This window comes from Nicotiana sylvestris, chromosome 7 (assembly GCF_000393655.2).
Source record: "Nicotiana sylvestris chromosome 7, ASM39365v2, whole genome shotgun sequence".
NCBI lineage: Eukaryota > Viridiplantae > Streptophyta > Magnoliopsida > Solanales > Solanaceae > Nicotiana > Nicotiana sylvestris.
Window position 1 is genome coordinate 144779998 of NC_091063.1, and position 19464 is coordinate 144799461.

The 19464-nt window shown below is 40.3% G+C and overlaps 1 protein-coding gene across 1 annotated transcript; it reads left to right on the top strand.

Moving 5' to 3' along the window:
* Positions 1 to 18879: 18879 nt before the first annotated feature.
* Positions 18880 to 19248, top strand: LOC138873893 (uncharacterized). The gene has a single exon (XM_070152380.1). The coding sequence runs from the start codon at positions 18880 to 18882 to the stop codon at positions 19246 to 19248; it is 369 nt and encodes a 122-aa protein (XP_070008481.1).
* The last annotated feature ends 216 nt before the right edge of the window (positions 19249 to 19464 follow it).

Sequence of the window (19464 nt, forward strand, 5' to 3'; positions counted from 1 at the left end):
ATGGTATAGTCGACAGTTCCATACCTTTCCCTCTTGAATTGTCCGCTCATGGGTACCAGTCTAATACCCCATAGAAACCTTTACTCTGTTTAACTATGCATGTATCATGGTCAAACCTAGTCGAGTCAGTTATGTTGTCCGCATAATGACTCTTTAAGATAGCCTTATCCAAAGTCCACTGGGTTTCGTTGAAACCCAAACGGGCACTACCACGTTTTGTGCATTTATTTGGAGAATAAATATTTTTATGCCAATTATTGATATTTAATAGTCGAGTCTGGTGGGGGTAAGAGCCTAACATTTTTGTCTTGCAGAAATATGAGGCACGAAGTCCCCAGATTCGGCATGGTCACCAACATCCACCCAAAGTTGTTAAACTGGTGGGAAGATCTCCATTTGAGTGATCAGACTCTTGTCTGGAAATACCTAGGAAATCTACCTTCTCTTTTGGAAATCCAACCCAACATCAAAATCATAGAAGCGGCTACTCTATTCTGGGATGGTGACAGGTCTTTGTTCAGCTTCGGGGACATTGAAATAGCACCTTTTCTAGAAGAAATAAGAGGACTGGCTGGTATACCATAGGAGACTCCGGGTTTGTTAATACCAGAGAATCGCAAGGGTAGAGGTTTTCTCAAGATGATGGGTCTAAAGAAGAATCCAGACTTAACATGTTTGAAGGAGTCCTACATTCTATTTGATTATTTGTACGAGAGGTACGGTCACAACAAATCCTACCATACATATCCGGATGAGTTCGCCCTTACATCGTTGGGGCATATTCACCGAAAGGTCTGTCTTCATGTTCTGCTTCTTGGGGATGATAGTGTTTCCAATGAAAAAAGCAAGGATCCACACCAGGCTAGCCATGGTCACCAAAACTTTGATGGAGGGAATTGGTGGACAACCATTTAGCATAGTGCCCATGATCATCGCAGAGATATACAGAGCCTTGGGAAAATGTCGACAAAGAGCCCCACACTTCGAGGGCTGCAACTTGCTACTCCAGCTCTGGCTCATGGAGAATATTCAAAGGGGTGAATATCGACAAGAGATTCAGCGTAGAGACTGGGTTGATCATATAGCCTTCCATCAACCAAGGCGAATGAACTACATGCCCAACATGTTTGCTCAGCCAAAAGATGCCAAGGGGTGGGTGGAGCTGTTTGAAAATCCAACTGAGGATCAAATACAATGGATGTTCGAGTGGTTCCATACTGAAGAGTTCATCGCTCGATCCAGGGACGCACCATTTCTAATACGGATCGGTTTGAGAGGAACCTACCCTTATGTCCCTCTTCGAGTTATGAGACAGGCTGGTAGGTTATATCAAGGGTCGACAAGATGAGTCACTTCTGGGTTGACTTCCAAGCTGATGACAGACCTTATAAATGTCAAGCTTAGCATATGTGGCATTGCAAGATCATCATGGGAAGAGATACTATCGAACAAGATAGATACCATACTGGCTGCACCCCATACTATTCAGGCTGATTGGAGGATAATCACAATGGTCTGGGCCAACCCGGGTTTGTTCAAGGTCACAGAATCATCGATGAAAGGGCTGAAGCACAGGTCAAATACAACCAACTGTGCAAGAGGATTCGGGAATGTGAAAGTGAGCACCGTGAGATTCAAGAAGCCCACCAAAAACTTATTGAAGAGTGAAAAACATGGCTGTCAGTGCCAACAAGCGATTAGGATACCTGGAACGAGGTATAGTGGAGCTGGAAAGGAAGTTTCCAAGAGGATCGAGGACTGCCAGAATGCTGAAGGAAACGAGGGTGGACACCTGGCCAGAGCCTACTTATCGCTGGGACTTCGCGAGCTGGTGAAGCTGTTTGATGGAGCCAAAGATGCCGAGTCTGGGGAAGGTCCTTCTGGGACCAAATAGATAGGAGTTTTCTTTTATTTTATGAAATGTAATAAAGGCCAATGGCCACTAGTGACATTTTATTCCTTATTATTAAGTGTCGTTTTGGTATTCGTCTACTTTTTATCAATAAAATGAGGCATTTAGCATTCTAAGTTCTCCAAATCAATTTGTCGCTAGGCCTACCTCGGGCACAATGAGGTTCCCAAATTAGGACGTGATTTACATTCTTGCACTATGTGTTTAAATATCGCAACACTTTCTTATAATCCGCACTAACTTGTTACCTTTTTTGTTTTTACTTTTGTTTTATTTATTCCCCTCCCCAAAGGTTAGTTCGTGCACTCTGGCATCATCATCCTACTCTATAAGATCAAAGGGCCCTCCACCTAATCCTCCCTCTAGTCCCGTCAGAAGCAGGAACAAGGGAAAGATAGAAGATTTGAGCAACATCAGAAAGGAAAACTCAGTTGAACGGGTAGAAATCACTCATGGTACTCAGGTCTCCAAAGAAAGTGCGTCCCAATTCGAGCAAAAACTGTTGAAATTTCAGGAGGAACTTGATCAGGTCCGGAACTTGGCGAGCTTATCATTTTTCCTCACCACTCCAGATGTCAATTTTCCTAACGCTCAGAACCCCACACCTCCACAAAGCATCCCGAAATCATAAAACCATCCCACTCCTCACCATCACTGCAACACCTGTCATACTTCCAACAATACTCCACTGCTCATCCCCAGAACCTTTGAACTCCACAAATGACCATTTACACACTCAAAACACCCCCATCTGTGTGGAGACTATACTACACTCCACTCAACCCATTTTAAGTACACCCGATTCTGATGACAAAGACTCACTCATTAGGAATCTGGCTGTAGAACTCAAGAAGTTGACTAGTCGAATTCAAGGTGTCGAAGGAAGTAAGGGGATCGAAGGGTTGAACTACGAAGACCTTTGCATACAACCAGATGTCGAACTACCCGAGGGGTACAAACTTCCTAAGTTCGAGATGTTTGATGGTACAGGGTATCTGAGAGTTCACCTGAGAATATACTACGACAAGCTGGTCGGAGTAGGGAATGACGAAAGGATTCGAATGAAACTTTTCATGAGAAGTCTGAAAGGAGATGCTCTATCTTGGTACAATAGCCAAGACCCAAAGAAATGGTTGAATTGGGTGAGTATGGCATCTGACTTCATGGATAGATTTAGGTTCAACACCGAAAATGCACCGTATGTGTTCTACATTCAGAACATAAAGAAGAAGCCCACGGAAACATTCCCCGAGTATGCCACTCGCTAGAGGTCAGAAGCCGCTAAAGTCAGGCCTGCTCTAGAGGAAGAACAAATGAACAAATTTTTCGTCCAGGCTCAGGACCCTCAATACTATGAAAGACTAATGTTGATCGAGAATCATAAATTTTTCGACATTATCAAGCTGGGAGAAAAGATCGAGGAAGGTATCAAAAGTGGCATGATTATGAACTTGGAAGCCTTGCAAGCTACCAACAAGGCTCTACAGTCTGGTGGTACTTCCAAGAAAAGGGATGTAGGTGTCGTAATGGTTGCACAGAGAACCCAATCCCCTGTCAAATACCAAATCTACCCAATGCCTCCACTCACATATCAGCCTACTCCAAATTACCAAGAACTATCACCTTCTTACCAAACCCCACCACCCACTTATCAATCACCTCCACTCCTACATATCAACCTACCTCACCAAGATATTCCCAACCCGCGCATGTCTACCAAGCCTACAATGCTCAGCCATCCCACTATCAATCACCTCCCGCACGTCAAAACCTTCCTAGACCTCGACCAAATTTTGACCGCAAACCCCCTAAACAATATACCGCCATTGCTGAACCGATTGACCAACTGTATGAAAGACTCAAAGCTACCGGTTACGTCACCCCTATCCCTGCTATAACCCCTGAAAACCCTTCTCAGTGGGTTAATCTGAATAAATCCTGTGCATACCATTCCGGCATGAAAGGGCATACCATTGATGAATGCCGCTCTCTAAAAGACAAGATCCATACTTTGATTGATAACAAGATCATTGTGGCAAAGGAGCCTACTCCGAATGTCTGCAACAACCCTCTTCCGGACCATAAGGGTGGAGGTGTTCACATGATTGAAATAGAGGATGATTGGGATCCCAAAGGATAATCGGTTTAATCACAGAAGGTGACGAACCAAAAAAGCCAATAGTCACCCTTAATACGATTGTAGTCCAGACTCAGCCTTCTGGGGGATGATTAGGTAAACATGTCTGTACCACTTGAGTTTGAAGCACCACCCCTTGCAAAGACGCCAACACCAATTGAGGTCGAGTTTGGGTCTCCAGCAAATGCACCCGTACCATTTGATGTTGCGATTTTACCCCCCAAAATACATGCTCCGTTCGGAGTAAAGGTGCCCCTTCCAGTAGCAATGTCGGTCGTAACATCGTTCCATACAAATGCCATACCTTGGGATTACACAACCGATGTGAGAAGAAAAGGGAAGGTCAAGTTCGGGGAAGCTGTTGCGGCACAGGGTATGACAAGAACCGACAGGGTTTATACTCCGGAGCATTTAGCTGAGTCGAGTAACAAGGCCTATGGTCGGCCGACCATTACTGAAACCGGGCCCGATGATCTCTGGAGAAAGATACAAGCCAAGGAATACTCAGTCATTGATCAACTGAACAAAACACCAGCACAGATTTCTATCTTAGCTTTGTTGCAAAGTTCCGGCGGACATAAGAATGCCTTGTTGAAGGTGCTGAGCGAGGCATATGTACCAAGAAACATCACCGGAGGAGAAATGGCAAACATGGTAGGGCAGGTATTGGAAAGTCACAAGATCACTTTTCATGAAGATGAGCTGCCACGAGAAGGGTTGAGTCATAACAAAGCGTTGCACATCATCGTACAATGAGAAGATTATATTATCACTAGGGTCCTGATTGATGGAGGGTCCAGCCTCAATATTTGTTCATTGGTAACACTCAGAACATTAGCAAAGGGTATGCATGAGATCAAGGATAGGGCTATCAACGTCAAAGCTTTCGACGGTTCCCAAAGATCCACCATTGGGGAGATCAACCTATGTTTGTAAATGGGGCCTACTTGGTTTGACGTTGATTTTTAGGTTATAGATGTGCCGACATCTTACAACTTGATGTTGGGACGGCTTTGGATTTATGCCGCTGGGGCCGTAGCATCAACACTGCATCAGGCGATGAAATTTGAGTGGAACCACCAAGAGGTGATCATTCACGGGAACGGTAGCAATCCCATATACAGTCGCCAAACCATCCTAGCGATTGGAGGAAGGAGAAAGATAGGCGGGGAAACCTATCACCACATCGAGCGAGTCAATGCCGTTGACAAAGACAAATGGGGGGACAACAAAATTGAAAGCATATTGAATTGGAGGGGATATGAACTTGGCAAGGGACTTGGCAAGAACCTCCAAGGAATCGCCAAGCCGATCAAACTGAAGAAACATGGCACCACTTTTGGTCTGGGATATGAGTATACTTAGGAAGAATTCAACAATTGGTTGCCACCATGGCGCGGTTCATACTACCTGCTGGAGCAGCCAATACCACATTTGGAGCAGACTTTCCAGTCGGTTGATGTTATCTATGGGTCGGAAGAAGAGGAAGCACTGTCAAGAGTAAGGAATTTGTTCTTAGAAGATGATGACATGGATTGTTGTGTCATTTTCGAGGAGGAGGGGGAGGAAGGCCTTTCCATACAGGCCGTAAGCCGAGGATTATGCCTCAACAATTGGACCATCAGAACTACCAGAGCCCGGAAAGCCTCGGGGTAGCAAGGCTGAACAAAGCATCATGCACTCTCTTTTATTTTTACTAGTTGATTTTCCTTTCGCATTTTTGAATTTTCGCAATAAGATCTTCCAATGTTCAAAACAGTTATGAAATTTAACAAAGCATTTCGGTTTCCTTGCAAATCTTACTCTTATTATTTTCTCTCATTACTTTACTTATACAACATTACTATTACCTATCTTGATGAACCAATGGTTGTGACATGCAACGAGACAACGCAACAAACGAACATAGATTTAGAGGAAGATGATATACCGAAAGAGATTGTTAAAGAGGTTGAAAATTTTGAGAACAGACCTAAGTTCAACCTGGACGAGACCGAGATTTTTAACCTGGGAGATGCTGAAAATATCAAAGAAACTCGGATCAGCGTTCATTTGTCACCGTTAGAAAAGGAAGAATACATAGAATTTCTAAAGGAATATGAGGACATATTCGCCTAGTCATATGATGACATGACTGGTTTGAGCACATCTATTGTGGCCCACAAGCTGCCAACCGATTTGACATGTCCGCCGATAAAGCAAAAACTCAGAAAGTTCAAGCCTGACATGAGCTTGAAAATCAAGGAAGAAGTCACTAAGCAGGTCAAAGCTAAGGTTCTCAGGGTAGTAAAATATCCGACATGGTTAGCCAACATTGTGCCAGTACTGAAGAAGGATGGGAAGGTTAGAGTCTGTGTCGACTACCGGGATCTCAACCAGGCCAGTCCAAAGGACGACTTCCCCTTACCGAACATACACATCCTGATTGACAATTGTGCCAAGCATGAGCTGCAGTCATTTGTAGATTGCTTCGCTGGGTACCATCAGATATGGATGGATGGATGAAGAAGATGCTGAGAAAACAACTTTCATTATGCCGTGAGGGATGTACTACTACAAGATGATGCCATTCGGGTTAAAGAAAGCTTAGTATCGGAAGGTAGAATGATAGCCTTATGCAATATAGAGAATATAGATAGAGACAGAGCTTAGTTTTGGAAGGAAGAATGGTAGCCTTATGCAATGCATGAATGCAGATGGAGACAGAGCTTAGTCTCGGAAAGCAAAATGGTAGCCTTATGCAATGCAGGAATGCAGATAGAGACAGAGCTTAGTCTTGGAAGGCAGAATGGTAGCCTTATGCAATGCAGAGAATGCAGATGGAGATAGAGCTTAGTCTCGAAAGGCAGAATGGTAGCCTTATGCAATGCAGAGTATGCAGATGGAGACAGAGCTTAGTCTCGGAAGGCAAAATGGTAGCCTTATGCAATGCAGGAATGCAGATGGAGACAGAGCTTAGTCTGGGAAGGTAGAATGGTAGCCTTATGCAATGCAGAGAATGCAGATGGAGACAGAGCTTAGTCTCGGAAGGCATAATGGTAGCCTTATACAATGCAGAGAATGCAGATAGAGACAAAGTTTAGTCTCGGAAGGCAGAATGGTAGCCTTATGCAATACAGGAAATAAAAGGCGAATAGTAATAAAAGTTCCTTAGTTGATATTGTGGCAGCTGGGGATGTTGTGTGCGGATGGTAACTGTGAATAGGTGTGGCAATACTGAGAGTTGTATTTCTGGAAAGTACAAGTGTATAAATATATTTGATGACTTTGCGACTTGGGTGCCTGCATTCAAAGAAAAATCATGAGTTTTGTAAAAAGGGGGAAGGTTAGTTCGAATCCCCGCTGGCTCTACTTGACCTGCTCGGCTCCGTTTTGGTGATATTGTGTGTATCCTTGGGGTAGCATTGCTGAACAAAGCAATTTTGATAATAGACATGCATGATTTAGTAAAAGTATAATATAAATGCGTAATTAAGAATAGTTTTCCTTAGATGAACCAATGACTGCGACATGTTTCAAATCATTGCAACTTCTCTTGCTCCGGAATTTTGAGGGTCCTCCTCAAAATTCTGCCCCAGTTTACTGGGCTGCTGCTTCTAACGGTTGTTGATGATAAATGGCTGAAATACTTCGGAATTTTGAGGGTCCTCCTCAAAATTCTGCCCCAGTTTCCAATAGCGGGGGGAAATGAAAATTTTATTAAATTGTGACCGAACCCATAGGGCTTCCTACGTATCTCCTCTTAAATGGGAATTAGGTCAGGCATAGTTCAAATTACATCATACAAGGAAAGCATAAAGATTACACATAGTATCGCTTGACTGCGTATGAATTGATCGGCTTTGGCCAGACCTCTCCATCCATTTCTGCGAGTATGAGGGCACCTCCTGTTAGAACTAGGTGAACCATGTACGGACCCTGCCAATTGGGAGAGAATTTCCCTTTGGCTTCATCTTGATGTGGAAAGATTTTCTTTAACACCAGCTGCCCCGGTGTGAATTGTCTCGGCTTGACTCTTTTGTTGAAGGATCTGGACATTCTGTTCTGATAGAGCTGACCGTGGCAAACTGCATTCATTCTCTTTCCGTCTATAAGAGCTAGTTGTTCGTAACGACTTTTCACCCATTCTGCATTGTCGAGTTCAGCTTCCTATATGATCCTTAGGGAAGGAATTTCTACCTCAGTGGGAATAACAACCTCTATACCGTAGACCAGCAAATAGGGGTTGCCCCGGGCGATGTGCGGACTGTGGTGCGGTATCCCAATAAAGCAAATGAGAGCTTCTCATTCCACTACTTATGCTTCTCTATCATTTTCCTTAGTATCTTCTTGATATTCTTGTTGGTAGCCTCTACGGCTCCGTTTATCTAAGGTCTGTAAGTTCTAGAATTCTTGTGTTTGATCTTGAAGGTTTCACGCATGGATTTTATTAAATCGCTGTTGAGGTTGGAGCCATTTTCAGTAATGATTGACTCTGGAATTCCGAACCGACACATGATACGGTCGCGGACAAAATCCATCATGACTTTCTTAGTCACTGCCCTGTAAGATGATGCTTCAACCCATTTGGTGAAATAATCAATTGCTACTAGGATAAACCTGTGCCCGTTTGATGCGGCGGGTTCGATTGGTCTGATAACACCCATTCCCCAGGTGGCGAACGACCACAACGAGCTTGTTGCATTTAGCTCATTTGGAGGCACCTTTATCATGTCTGCGTGTATCTGGCAGCGGTGGCACTTTCAGACATACTGGATGTAGTCTGTTTCCATAGTCATCCAAAAGTAACCAGCTCGGAGTATTTTCTTTGCTAAGACAAAACCATTCATATGTGGATCGCAGGTCCCTCCATGAATTTCCTCTAATAGCCTGGATGCTTCCTTTGCGTCGACACACCTTAATAATCCCAAATTAGGAGTCCTCCTATACATGATTCCTCCGCTGTGAAAGAAATTATTGGATAAACTCCGAAGCATGCGCTTCTGAATAGCGTTTGCGAGCTCTTGGTATTCCCCTTTTGCTAAGTACTCCTTTATATCATGAAACCAAGGCTTTCCGTCTGCTTCTTCTTCGACATGAGCACAGTAAGCTGGCTGATCATGGATCTTTACCGGAATGGGATCAATAAAGTTCTTATCTGGATGTTGTATCATGGATGATAAGGTAGCCAATGCATCGGCAAATCCATTCTGGACCCTGGGAACATGCTGGAATTTTGTCTTTGTGAACCTCTTTCTCAACTGCTGCATATGATGTAGATAAGGGAGTATCTTGGAGTTCTTTGTCGCCCATTCTTCTCGGACCTGATGTATAAGCAAGTCTGAATCCCCAATTACTAGCAGCTCTTAGATGTTCATGTCAATGGCCATCTTGAGCCCTAAAATGCAGGCTTCGTACTCTGCCATGTTGTTGGTGCACGGGAACCTGAGCTTGGCAGATACTGGATAATGCTGACCGATTTTTGGTACTAAGACTGCTCCTGTGCCAACTCCTTTGAAATTTGCTGCTCCATCGAAAAATATTCTCCAACCATCATAGGATTCTGCAATGTTTTCTCCTATGAATGATACCTCTTCGTCAGGAAAATACGTTTTTAGGGGTATGTATACTCCTTCTACGGGATTTTTAGCAAGGTGATCTGCTAGTGCCTGTCCCTTGATTGTCTTCTGAGTTACGTAGACAATGTCAAATTCACACAACAGGATTTGCCACTTGGCTAGCTTTCTAGTGGGCATGGGCTTCTGAAAGATGTACTTCAAGGGATCCATTCTTGATATGAGATATGTAGTATAGGCACAAAAGTAGTGCCTCAACTTCTGAGCTACACAAATCAAAGCACAACAGGTGCGCTCTAACAGAGAATATCGAGCCTTGTACGGGGTGAACTTCTTACTAAGGTAATAGATGGCCTGCTCTTTCCTCCCTGTTTCATCATGCTGCCCCAGAACACAACCGAACGCTCCATCCAATACTGCAAGGTAGAGTAATAGAGGTCTACCCGGCTCAGGCAGAACTAAGACTGGTGGTGTTGATAGGTACTCCTTAATTCCGTCGAAAGCTTTTTGGCAATCATCAGTCCATGTGGTAGCGGCGTCCTTCTTTAACATCTTAAAGATCGGCTCACAGATGACCATAGATTGTGCTATGAACCGGCTGATGTAGTTAAGTCTTCCCAGGAAGCTCATTACGTCCTTCTTGTTTTTTGGCGGTGGCAGTTCTTGAATAGCTTTGACCTTAGATGGATCTAGTTCTATCCCTCGGCGACTCACAATGAACCCAAGTAGTTTTCCGGCAGGAACCCCAAATGCACATTTTACGGGATTCAGTTTCAGGTTGTATCTTCTTAGTCTATTGAAGAACATCCTGAAATCTTCCATGTGGTCAGTGGCTTTCTTGTACTTTATGATGATATCATCTACATACACCTTAATCTCCTTGTGTATCATATTATGGAAGATAGTAATCATGGCCCTCATATAGGTGGCCCCTGCAAGTTGTAATCTTGTTATTTGTTCTTCATTGTAACTCATATCTTACTTTCTTAGAAGCTATGTTTTAGGAAACCCAAATTCGTAAACTTTCTGAGTTTATGTTGTGACTAGGATTAGTCATAAGTTTAAAGTCTTTGTAACTAGAGAGTCACAAAGTGGCTTATGGTGAGAGTACCACAAGTTAATTGAGTTGAATCCTTTGTAATAGAGTTATTACAAAGTGACTTGTAATAGTGAGATTACAAGTTAGTGAAGTTGAAAGCCTACAAGTGTAGGTCGTGGTTTTTGCCCCCTTGTGTGGGATTTTTCCACGTAAAAATCTCTTGTCTCTTTTACTTACTGCTTCATAAGTATTCTTAGTAGAAACTCATAAAGGATCAGGTACTCTACAGTTTGGTGGACTCATATAAGTTAACAACTGGGGATGATAAAACCCAACGGAGAACCTGGTTCCTCATTATTGGTTATGAAAGTCATATTCAGGTAAAATCTAGCTGAAATATCGCCACCTTTTATTTACATCTTGCATTGGCTGAAAGATCGCCACTTCATTTATACCTTACATCGGCTGAAAGATCGCCACTTCATTTATACCTTGCATGGCTGAAATATCGCCACCTTTTATTTACATCTTGCATTGGCTGAAAGATCGCCACTTCATTTACATCTTGCATTGGCTGAAAGATCGCTACTTCATTTATCCCTTGCATCGGCTGAAAGATCGCCACTTCATTTATACCTTGCATCGACTGAAAGTTCGCCACTTCATTTATACCTTGCATGGCTGAAAGATCGCCACTTCATTTACATCTTGCATGGCTGAAAGATCGCCACTTCATTTACCTCTTGTATGGCTGAAAGATCGCCACTTCATTTATACCTTGCATCGGCTGAAAGATCGCCACTTCATTTACATCATCTCATAGGCTGAAAGATCTCCAAATTATCCGAGGGCATCATCATTCAGAGGCACCATTTGCATAGCCCGAGAACACCATGCCATTGCCCGAGGATCCCTTTTAATCTTTTGCATATCATTATTCAAAGGAATCATGGTTCGGAGGCATCATCCTCATACCCCGAGAGCATCATTTCATGGTCCACGAATCCTTTATTATATGCTTCATGTCCCAGGACATCATGGTCCAAGGACGTCATCATAACCGTCTAAAGACAACATTCATGGTCCAACGGGAACTTGCATCATGTTTAAATTTACGCACAGTATACACTTGTATTGCTTATTTGCAGGTAAACCGGCAAACCACGACCACCTCAGTAGGAGCAATCCCGCTCCAGTTCCCGCATCCCTATTAGACTTTAACCACCCATCCCAACCTGAGTATCGCGTCCGTCCTTGGGAAAACCTCCATCGACATATTCCGTCGACGGATCCTGAACTACATGTGGCCTGATTCCTGTAAGACCAGGGATATGTAGGCAGCTTAGGAACCAGAGCACGGTAAAATTCTTCAAACCATTTTATTCGGTCAAATTGGCCTTCATATCTTTACCCGATAACTCTTTCATCCTTCCCGGGTAAAGAGGGGCAGCTGTTGATACCCAATTTTTCCCTATGTATTTTTATATGCAAAATACTTTCAAAATAGCACACATATATATACATATACAAGTATGTCCAATGTTTTAGTATTTTTCCTAATTTTTTAAAAGATTTTTAAATTAATTTATTGCCCTATTTTAACAATACAAAGAACCAATAATTGTTCCTCAAATTATCATTTTGGTGAATAAATTATTTTATTCTCACATTTATACCAAATATAGCTTAGGTAATTTTTTATACATTTTTACAAATTTATTTAGTATTTTTTAAAGCTAAATTGCATATAATTGTAATTTTAGCCTACTTTAAGATTTAATAACATTTTATAATTATGAAATTGATTCCAGTATTTTTAATTTAATATTTATATATTAATAATTAATTCAGTACCTTCAATTTATTTTCAGAAATCATTTTACTATTTTTTAATAAATAAAAAGGGAAAAGTGGCTATTTAAAACTTAGCCCTAACTATTTCAATTTTAGCCTAAAATCAGCCCCAATTAAACCCCAATTCCAATTCAAACGGACCAGCCCAATTCCTAAACCCACCCCTAACCTGTTTATTTTACCCGCCCGGCTTCCCCTTTTGATCCAGCCCGTTGATCATTTTTTATCAACGGCCAGAATTCCTTCTTTCTTTTTTAATTCAACAACCCCCCACCAACCCTATCCCATTTCTCACCAACCACCGCCTCTGAAACCCCTCCCCTCTCCCAAATTCTCTCGAACATTCCCTAATCCTAGCCACCTCTCACCGTCTTCAACCTGGATACCCACCAGAACCCATGGCTTCTCAGGCCATGGGAGCCCTATACTCACCTCTCCTTGCTCTTATACGCTTGATAATTGAATATTCGAGGCCTGACCTTGAAGGTTTTCGCCCAAACCTCTACTGATTCAAGGTTTCACGGCCATCTCCGGCCTTGCTCCGGCATACCATGGTGTCTTGAGCCTGGTTCTGACCTCTCCGACTCATATCGGACCTTTTCCAAGCCTTTCTCATTTCTAGGGCTCTTCTGAAACCTTAACTCTTCGAGGTTTTCTCCGATTTTTTTAGATCTATTATGTATCTATGCTCTATATCAGTTTTCAAATGATTTCCCCAACTTTCTTTCAAAAATTACTTCCAAAATCACTTCTTTTTCGATTTAGGGTTTTCTGAAATGCTTAAAATGTTTCTCACTTTTCTTTTCCTTTTCTTTGTGTGTATTTGTGTCTACTGTGCTCATATGTTTCCTTTTTACCACACATGTTCTTCTGTGCTTTCTGTCTTTCGTTTTCCTACTGTGTTTCTATACCATGCTCTCACATGTTTATCTCACTGTGTTTTCCTATATGTTCTTTTGCTATACTTTGAGGGTGTTCTTGTGTTCTTCTACTGTATTTTCTCTACTAAGTTCTTAAGTCTCTTGGTTTGCCTTCTACTGAACCTTATTTTAAGTTTCTTCTAAAAGACCCGTTTAAGCATGTTTTCCTCTACTATGCTTCGAATTTCTACTGAAGTTGCTTGTTTTCTCATGAGTTTCTGAAAGAAATCTCTGAGCCTATTTTAACTATTTACTTCCTCATCTCTGTACTTGACTCGAGGTGGAAACCCTAGAATTTGGGGTTCTGCTGAGGTTTGGTCATGTGATTGAACTAGGTTTCTGTTTGAGAACTCTTGACTCTTTCAGACTAATCTCTGAGTCTATGAACTAAGTTTGAACTTCTTTGTTTGCACACGATTCTGAGTTTTTAAATTCTTCTACACTAGACTCTTCTACTGATTGGCATGACAATTTTCTTTCATACTTAACGTGTCCGTATGCTTTTTATATGTGATAAGTCTTTCTTTAAAAAGGTTTTCCAATTTGTGATTGGTTCAGAATCCCTTTTTAATAGTACTAATTCATTGTTGTTGATTTTCTTTACGTAAAACCTTTCTTCACCTTTTATGACTGGGTTCATTCCTACAAATATTTGGACTTCTGATTTCTTGGTTGTTAACTGATTCTCTTGCTTTATTTGCACAAACTGTGTACTGCCAAGACCTTGTCCTTAAATAGACCTTTATGTATTTACCTCTATTATACTACTTTGCACAAAGTGTTTGATTAATTTATTTCCATAATGGGTTTATACCCGTTTGTAATCTGAATCCCTTAATTAAAGGGAAAACTTGTGTAATTGATTGACAATCGATTTTCAAACTATTCTCTTACCTTATTTTTGCTTGCCTTCTATACTATAAAAAGTCACGACCCATTTCTCACCAGACACTCTCAACTCAACACTTTTACACTTCAGACTTCCCACCCACAATCTCAATTCTCTTCTAAACTCATCGTATTCTGACTACATGTTTGCACTTTGGCTTTACAAGACTATTGCTTTCTTCTTACTTGTTTCTTTAAAACTGGTATATTCTAGTTTTAGCTTCAGCATCATCCCAATGTGTTTACTTACAGCCTTTACATCCATGTCTATTTTACTGTCTATGTGGAGTTAAATGTTTAACTGGCATGTTAATTTCTTTTTACCTGTTTCTGCTGTGAATCCCTACACCTCTGTTTCCTTCTATGTGCTTTGAGTTGTAGTTCAGGACATGGCAATATGCAAGTTATTGTTCATGTTTGGACTTGATCCCTTAGGGAATCCTGACTCCCAAAACAATGTGTTTTAACAGGCTTGTAGGGTGTGCCAGCACTTCTTATTGCTAGGTATGCCCACTGGCCTGTCCTTGCTTCTGTACCACTTCCCCTTTCCCTGTTTCAAACTCTACACTTACACTCACTCTTAGCTTCTAAGTTCTGCCCCCCTCCTGTGAGCCTTGCCTTGGTACCTTGAGTTCCCTCTGAACTTGGACACCTGAGGGCTGGCCCTTCCACACTGCACTATGACTTAATCCTGCACATTTGGGTGTGAGCACTGCCCGGAGTCCATTTGAGGCTCTTAGGGAACTCTGACACATCCAAATGAGAGACAGGCTTTGGATCCTGATCTTTGGAGTTGGTTCACCACATATTTCAGACATGGAGTCCGAATTAGCCTCCCCTTGGTTGTACTGTTAATTTCTGATGAAATTTTGCTTTTCTTATTCATTATGGGCTGTAATAATTTGTAATAACTATTGGGAGTGGCTAGTGAAAAGGGACTGGAATGACTGTATGCAAAAAGAGGTAGATATCATGCCTATGGGCTTATTAATTTCTGCAGATATCATGCCTATAGGCTTATTAATTTCTGCAGATACCATGTCTATTTCTGCATTATCATCTTTAGATAACATGCCTATAGGATTGTTAATTTCTTCATCCACGTAGATATCCTGCTCATAGCTTTACTTACAGAATTCAGCACTTGCATATAGACATCATTGCTATAAGAATTCCTGCATTATATAGATACCATATCTATAAGAAAGTTCTGCATCTCTCATATAGATACCATGCTTGTAGTTAACTAGAAATTCAAATCTTGCATATGCATCCATCAATAGACAAACCTGTCTATAGGATTTAAATAACTAACAGCATTTAGATACCATGCCCATAGGATTTCTGCACTCTCGTTACGTCTGTAAAATTGTTTAAAATCAACAGCGCCTAGAAAGCATGCCTATAGGAACTATTAACCAAATCTGAATCGTTTCACTTCTTATAAGTGTGAAATCAGTAACAATAATGCCTAACGTCTGCAGGACTTGAACTCGCCTTTCATGATTAATTGACAATTTCTTTTACTAAAATCAGCATACTTCTTTTTGAAACCGGTAGATATCATGCCTATAGGTTTCGTCTAACACTTAGGCAAGCCATAAGGTAAACTTGTAAACTGAACCAGGTTTTATTAATTACAACCAGCGGGCAGGCCAAATTCGGACTTCTTATCTGAAAATATGTGATAATTCAGTCTGTTTTAACTTGTTAAGTTTGATTAGACCTTAATCAGTACATGCAAGACATGCTAAACTCTATGCTTTTCTTTTATTTAAGGAGGTTTATTTGAGCCTTTCTATCTGTTTATGTGCTTTCTCAATACTTGCTAAATATATGTTTTGATTGCCGCCTTAGAATTTTGTCCTTTTAAAACTATGAAACCTCATACCCCTTCCCTTTTAGGACTAGTAGTCCCAAGTACCTCCGGGACTGATAGGATTGGGGCGGGTAATAGCGTGCAATAAGTAAACGAGACTATTCCGCGCTTTAATACCTTAACGGGTTGGGAAAGGGCATATATGAATATGATGACCACGCGATAACATCTCGTGTAGCCCCTCTTTGAGGAGTGATTACCGGATGTTGTGTGGGGTGATCCATATTATTTGTAAACTTAGGACCCCCCTCCCTTTACTTGTTTATTTTATTACTATCAGAATTTTCCAAACTATTCTCTCAAAAAATTCAGCTTTCTTTTATTTCCTTAAACTTTAATCTATATTGAAATTTTTTACTTGCCTACTTGTTATTTACACTTAAGGTCACAATTATAGTATGTCCGGAAACCACACTAGTTGATCCTGAGGGGTGCCTAACACCTTCCCTTCGGGATAATTTCAAGCCTTTACCCGATCTTTGGTTTTCTAAATCAAACTCTTCTTAGTGTCCTAGTGCACTTTAATCATTAGGTGGCGACTCTTATCTTTTAATAACCGTTAAAAGAGTTGTCAATATCATAAGCCCGATTTCGCGAGAAAAATGGGGCGCGACAATACTCTGAGAGTATGCATATGGTTTTATCACTGAGTTGCATCGCATTTGACATGCACACTTAACATACAAGCATAGAGATGTATTTTTCTCATGTTGTACAGTATCACGACATTCGTGACTTCTCATTCACATTGACATGTAGGCGTAGAGATGTATTTTCCTCATGCCATGTGATAATGAAACATCTTATCTGTTGTTGAAAAGTTTTGGAAAAATCACAATTTTGCAAACCTACTCATATTTTTGTGATTTTGGTAAAAGAATTGGGTTTTTACTAATATACTTGAAAAACATGCCTATTTTTCCGGAACTGTAAACGAGTTGGGCATCTTATATCTGAGTATGTTTTTTGTACCGTTATTATTATTAATTGGTTAAGAACTGTTATTGGCTATTGGTGTTGGACTTTGACCTCTGTTCCAGCTCGTCACTACTTTCAACCTAAGGTTAGGTTTGTTACTTATTGAGTATATGAGGTCGGTTGTACTCATACTACACTTCTACACCTTGCGTGCAAATTTGGATGTTGATATTCATGTGCATGACGGGAGCTAGTATTGAAGACGTACATGCGTTCCGGTCATAGCTGTCTCTTGTTTATGGTAGCTCTAGACTTATGAAAAATCTGTTTATGTATTATGCGGACAAATAATGTATTTATCTTTATACTATCTTTGTAAAATCTAAATAATAGAAGCTCATGATTTGTACTACCATTTCTTGGGAAGTTCTTAAATAAAAGCAATGGTATTATCATTTCTTTTCTTGATAAAATCTCATTAATTGGGATAATTGTTAATTGGCTTACCTAGATGGTTGAATTAGGTGCCATCACAACTAGTTAGATTTTGGGTCGTGACACATAAGCCACTGCCGCTTCTCGTTGGGTCGCCTCTCTCACCGTCAGCCCGTCAACAGTTACTATCAGGTTTTTCTTTGATTTTTAATTTTTTTTTCTTTCAGTTACAAAGCCTAAAAAGGTCAGAGTTTTCAATTTTCTAAATGTATATGCTTTCTTATCTTTGTGCTTGTGCATTTCCTGTTTGTTTAATTACAACAGTGATGTGTGTCCCTCACTCTATTAGTTAATCTTTTGGCTAAATCAGTTGTAGTTGTAGGCCCAAATAAGGTTCTGTATATTTGTTATACGCCGAGAGAATTGATGCTATGGAAGGAAAATAGTTGGTCTTGCATTATTGTTAGTTATATTTGATGCTATGGAACTGAAAGTAGTATGGAATTAGTTGGCCCTGCCATTGAAAATACTGGACATTGTCTTTGGCCACATAAAAAAGTTATAAACCATACAGAAATTCAAATAAAAATCTAAGACCCGTAGTCCTTCATATTCTTAGTTATGCAGACTTGTCTTAAAATTTGCTAAATGTATACTTCTTTGAGATAACTTAAAAAATCTAATATGATTGCTTTCAAGAACTTGGTCTTGTCAAAATTGCTGATACTCGTTGGGGTTCGCACTAAAAATCTTTTAAGGATTTTATTTCTATATTTGGCTCAATTATTGAAGTTCTTGATACTATCGTTATTGATGCCCAGACTTTAGAAGAAAGAGCTAAAGCATACAGATAACTTAGCACTTGTCCAATATTTGAAGTTGCTTTCATGTTGTACCTAATGAGACATATTTTGAGAATCACAAATGAGCTTAATACATTCTTACAAAAAAAAGGAGCAAGATATTGCAAATGCTATTCTACTTGTTGAAGTGGCAAAGAGATGGTTACAAAAGCTAAGAGAAGAAGAATATGATTCACTTATTGATAAGGTGTCTGCATTTTGTATCAAGTATAATATTTTGATAGCAAACTTTGATGACCTCTATGTTAGCTCTGGAAGATCTCAACGTAAAGTTGCTGATTATACTATTTTACATCACTATCGTGTTGATATATTTTTAAAAATTATTGATTAGCAAGTTAAGAACTCAATACTCGTTTTAATGAGGTGACAACGAACTTGCTTGTTGGAGTAGCTTGCTTAAATCCAGTTGACTCATTTTCCTAAACAAGATATTGATGATGGCTTAATTGTATCCTAGAGATTTTGATGAGAATATAATGGTTACGCTCAAGAATCAGTATGAAACTTATATTGTTGATGTTCGTGATGTTGATGAAAGGTTCTCAAATCTACAAAGACTTATTGATCTTTCTGAAACACTAGTTAAGATAAAGAAGCATTTGAATTATCCATTTGTGTTTCGCCTTGTGAAATTTACTTTGCTTCTACCAATTTTCACTACTACAGTTGAAAGAACTTTTTCGACGATGAAGTTGATCAAGAGTGAATTGCGAAACCGAATGAATGACGAATTCATGAGCAGTTGTTTGGTACCTAATGTAGAAAGAGAAATATTTAACATCATTTCTGATGAGACTATTGTAAATATGTTTCAGGAAATGAAAACTCGTAGAGGACAGTTGTAATAATAAATTTTATTAATATATAATTTTTGTTGACCTCTTTGTATATTTTCTTTTTCGCATTTTGAACCCGCTTGATAAAAAGCTTGGGTCCGCCACTAAGTTCAATGACATTCAAATCACAAGAAATATACTCCCTCCGTTCACTTTTACTTGGCACGTTTGGACTTTTCACGCCCCTTAAGAAATAACAAATGAAGTGTATAATTTACCATGATA

Excerpts from the sequence above, each read along its gene's own strand:
- LOC138873893 (XM_070152380.1), top strand. The coding sequence starts at position 18,880 with ATGGTTACGCTCAAGAATCAGTATGAAACTTATATTGTTGATGTTCGT.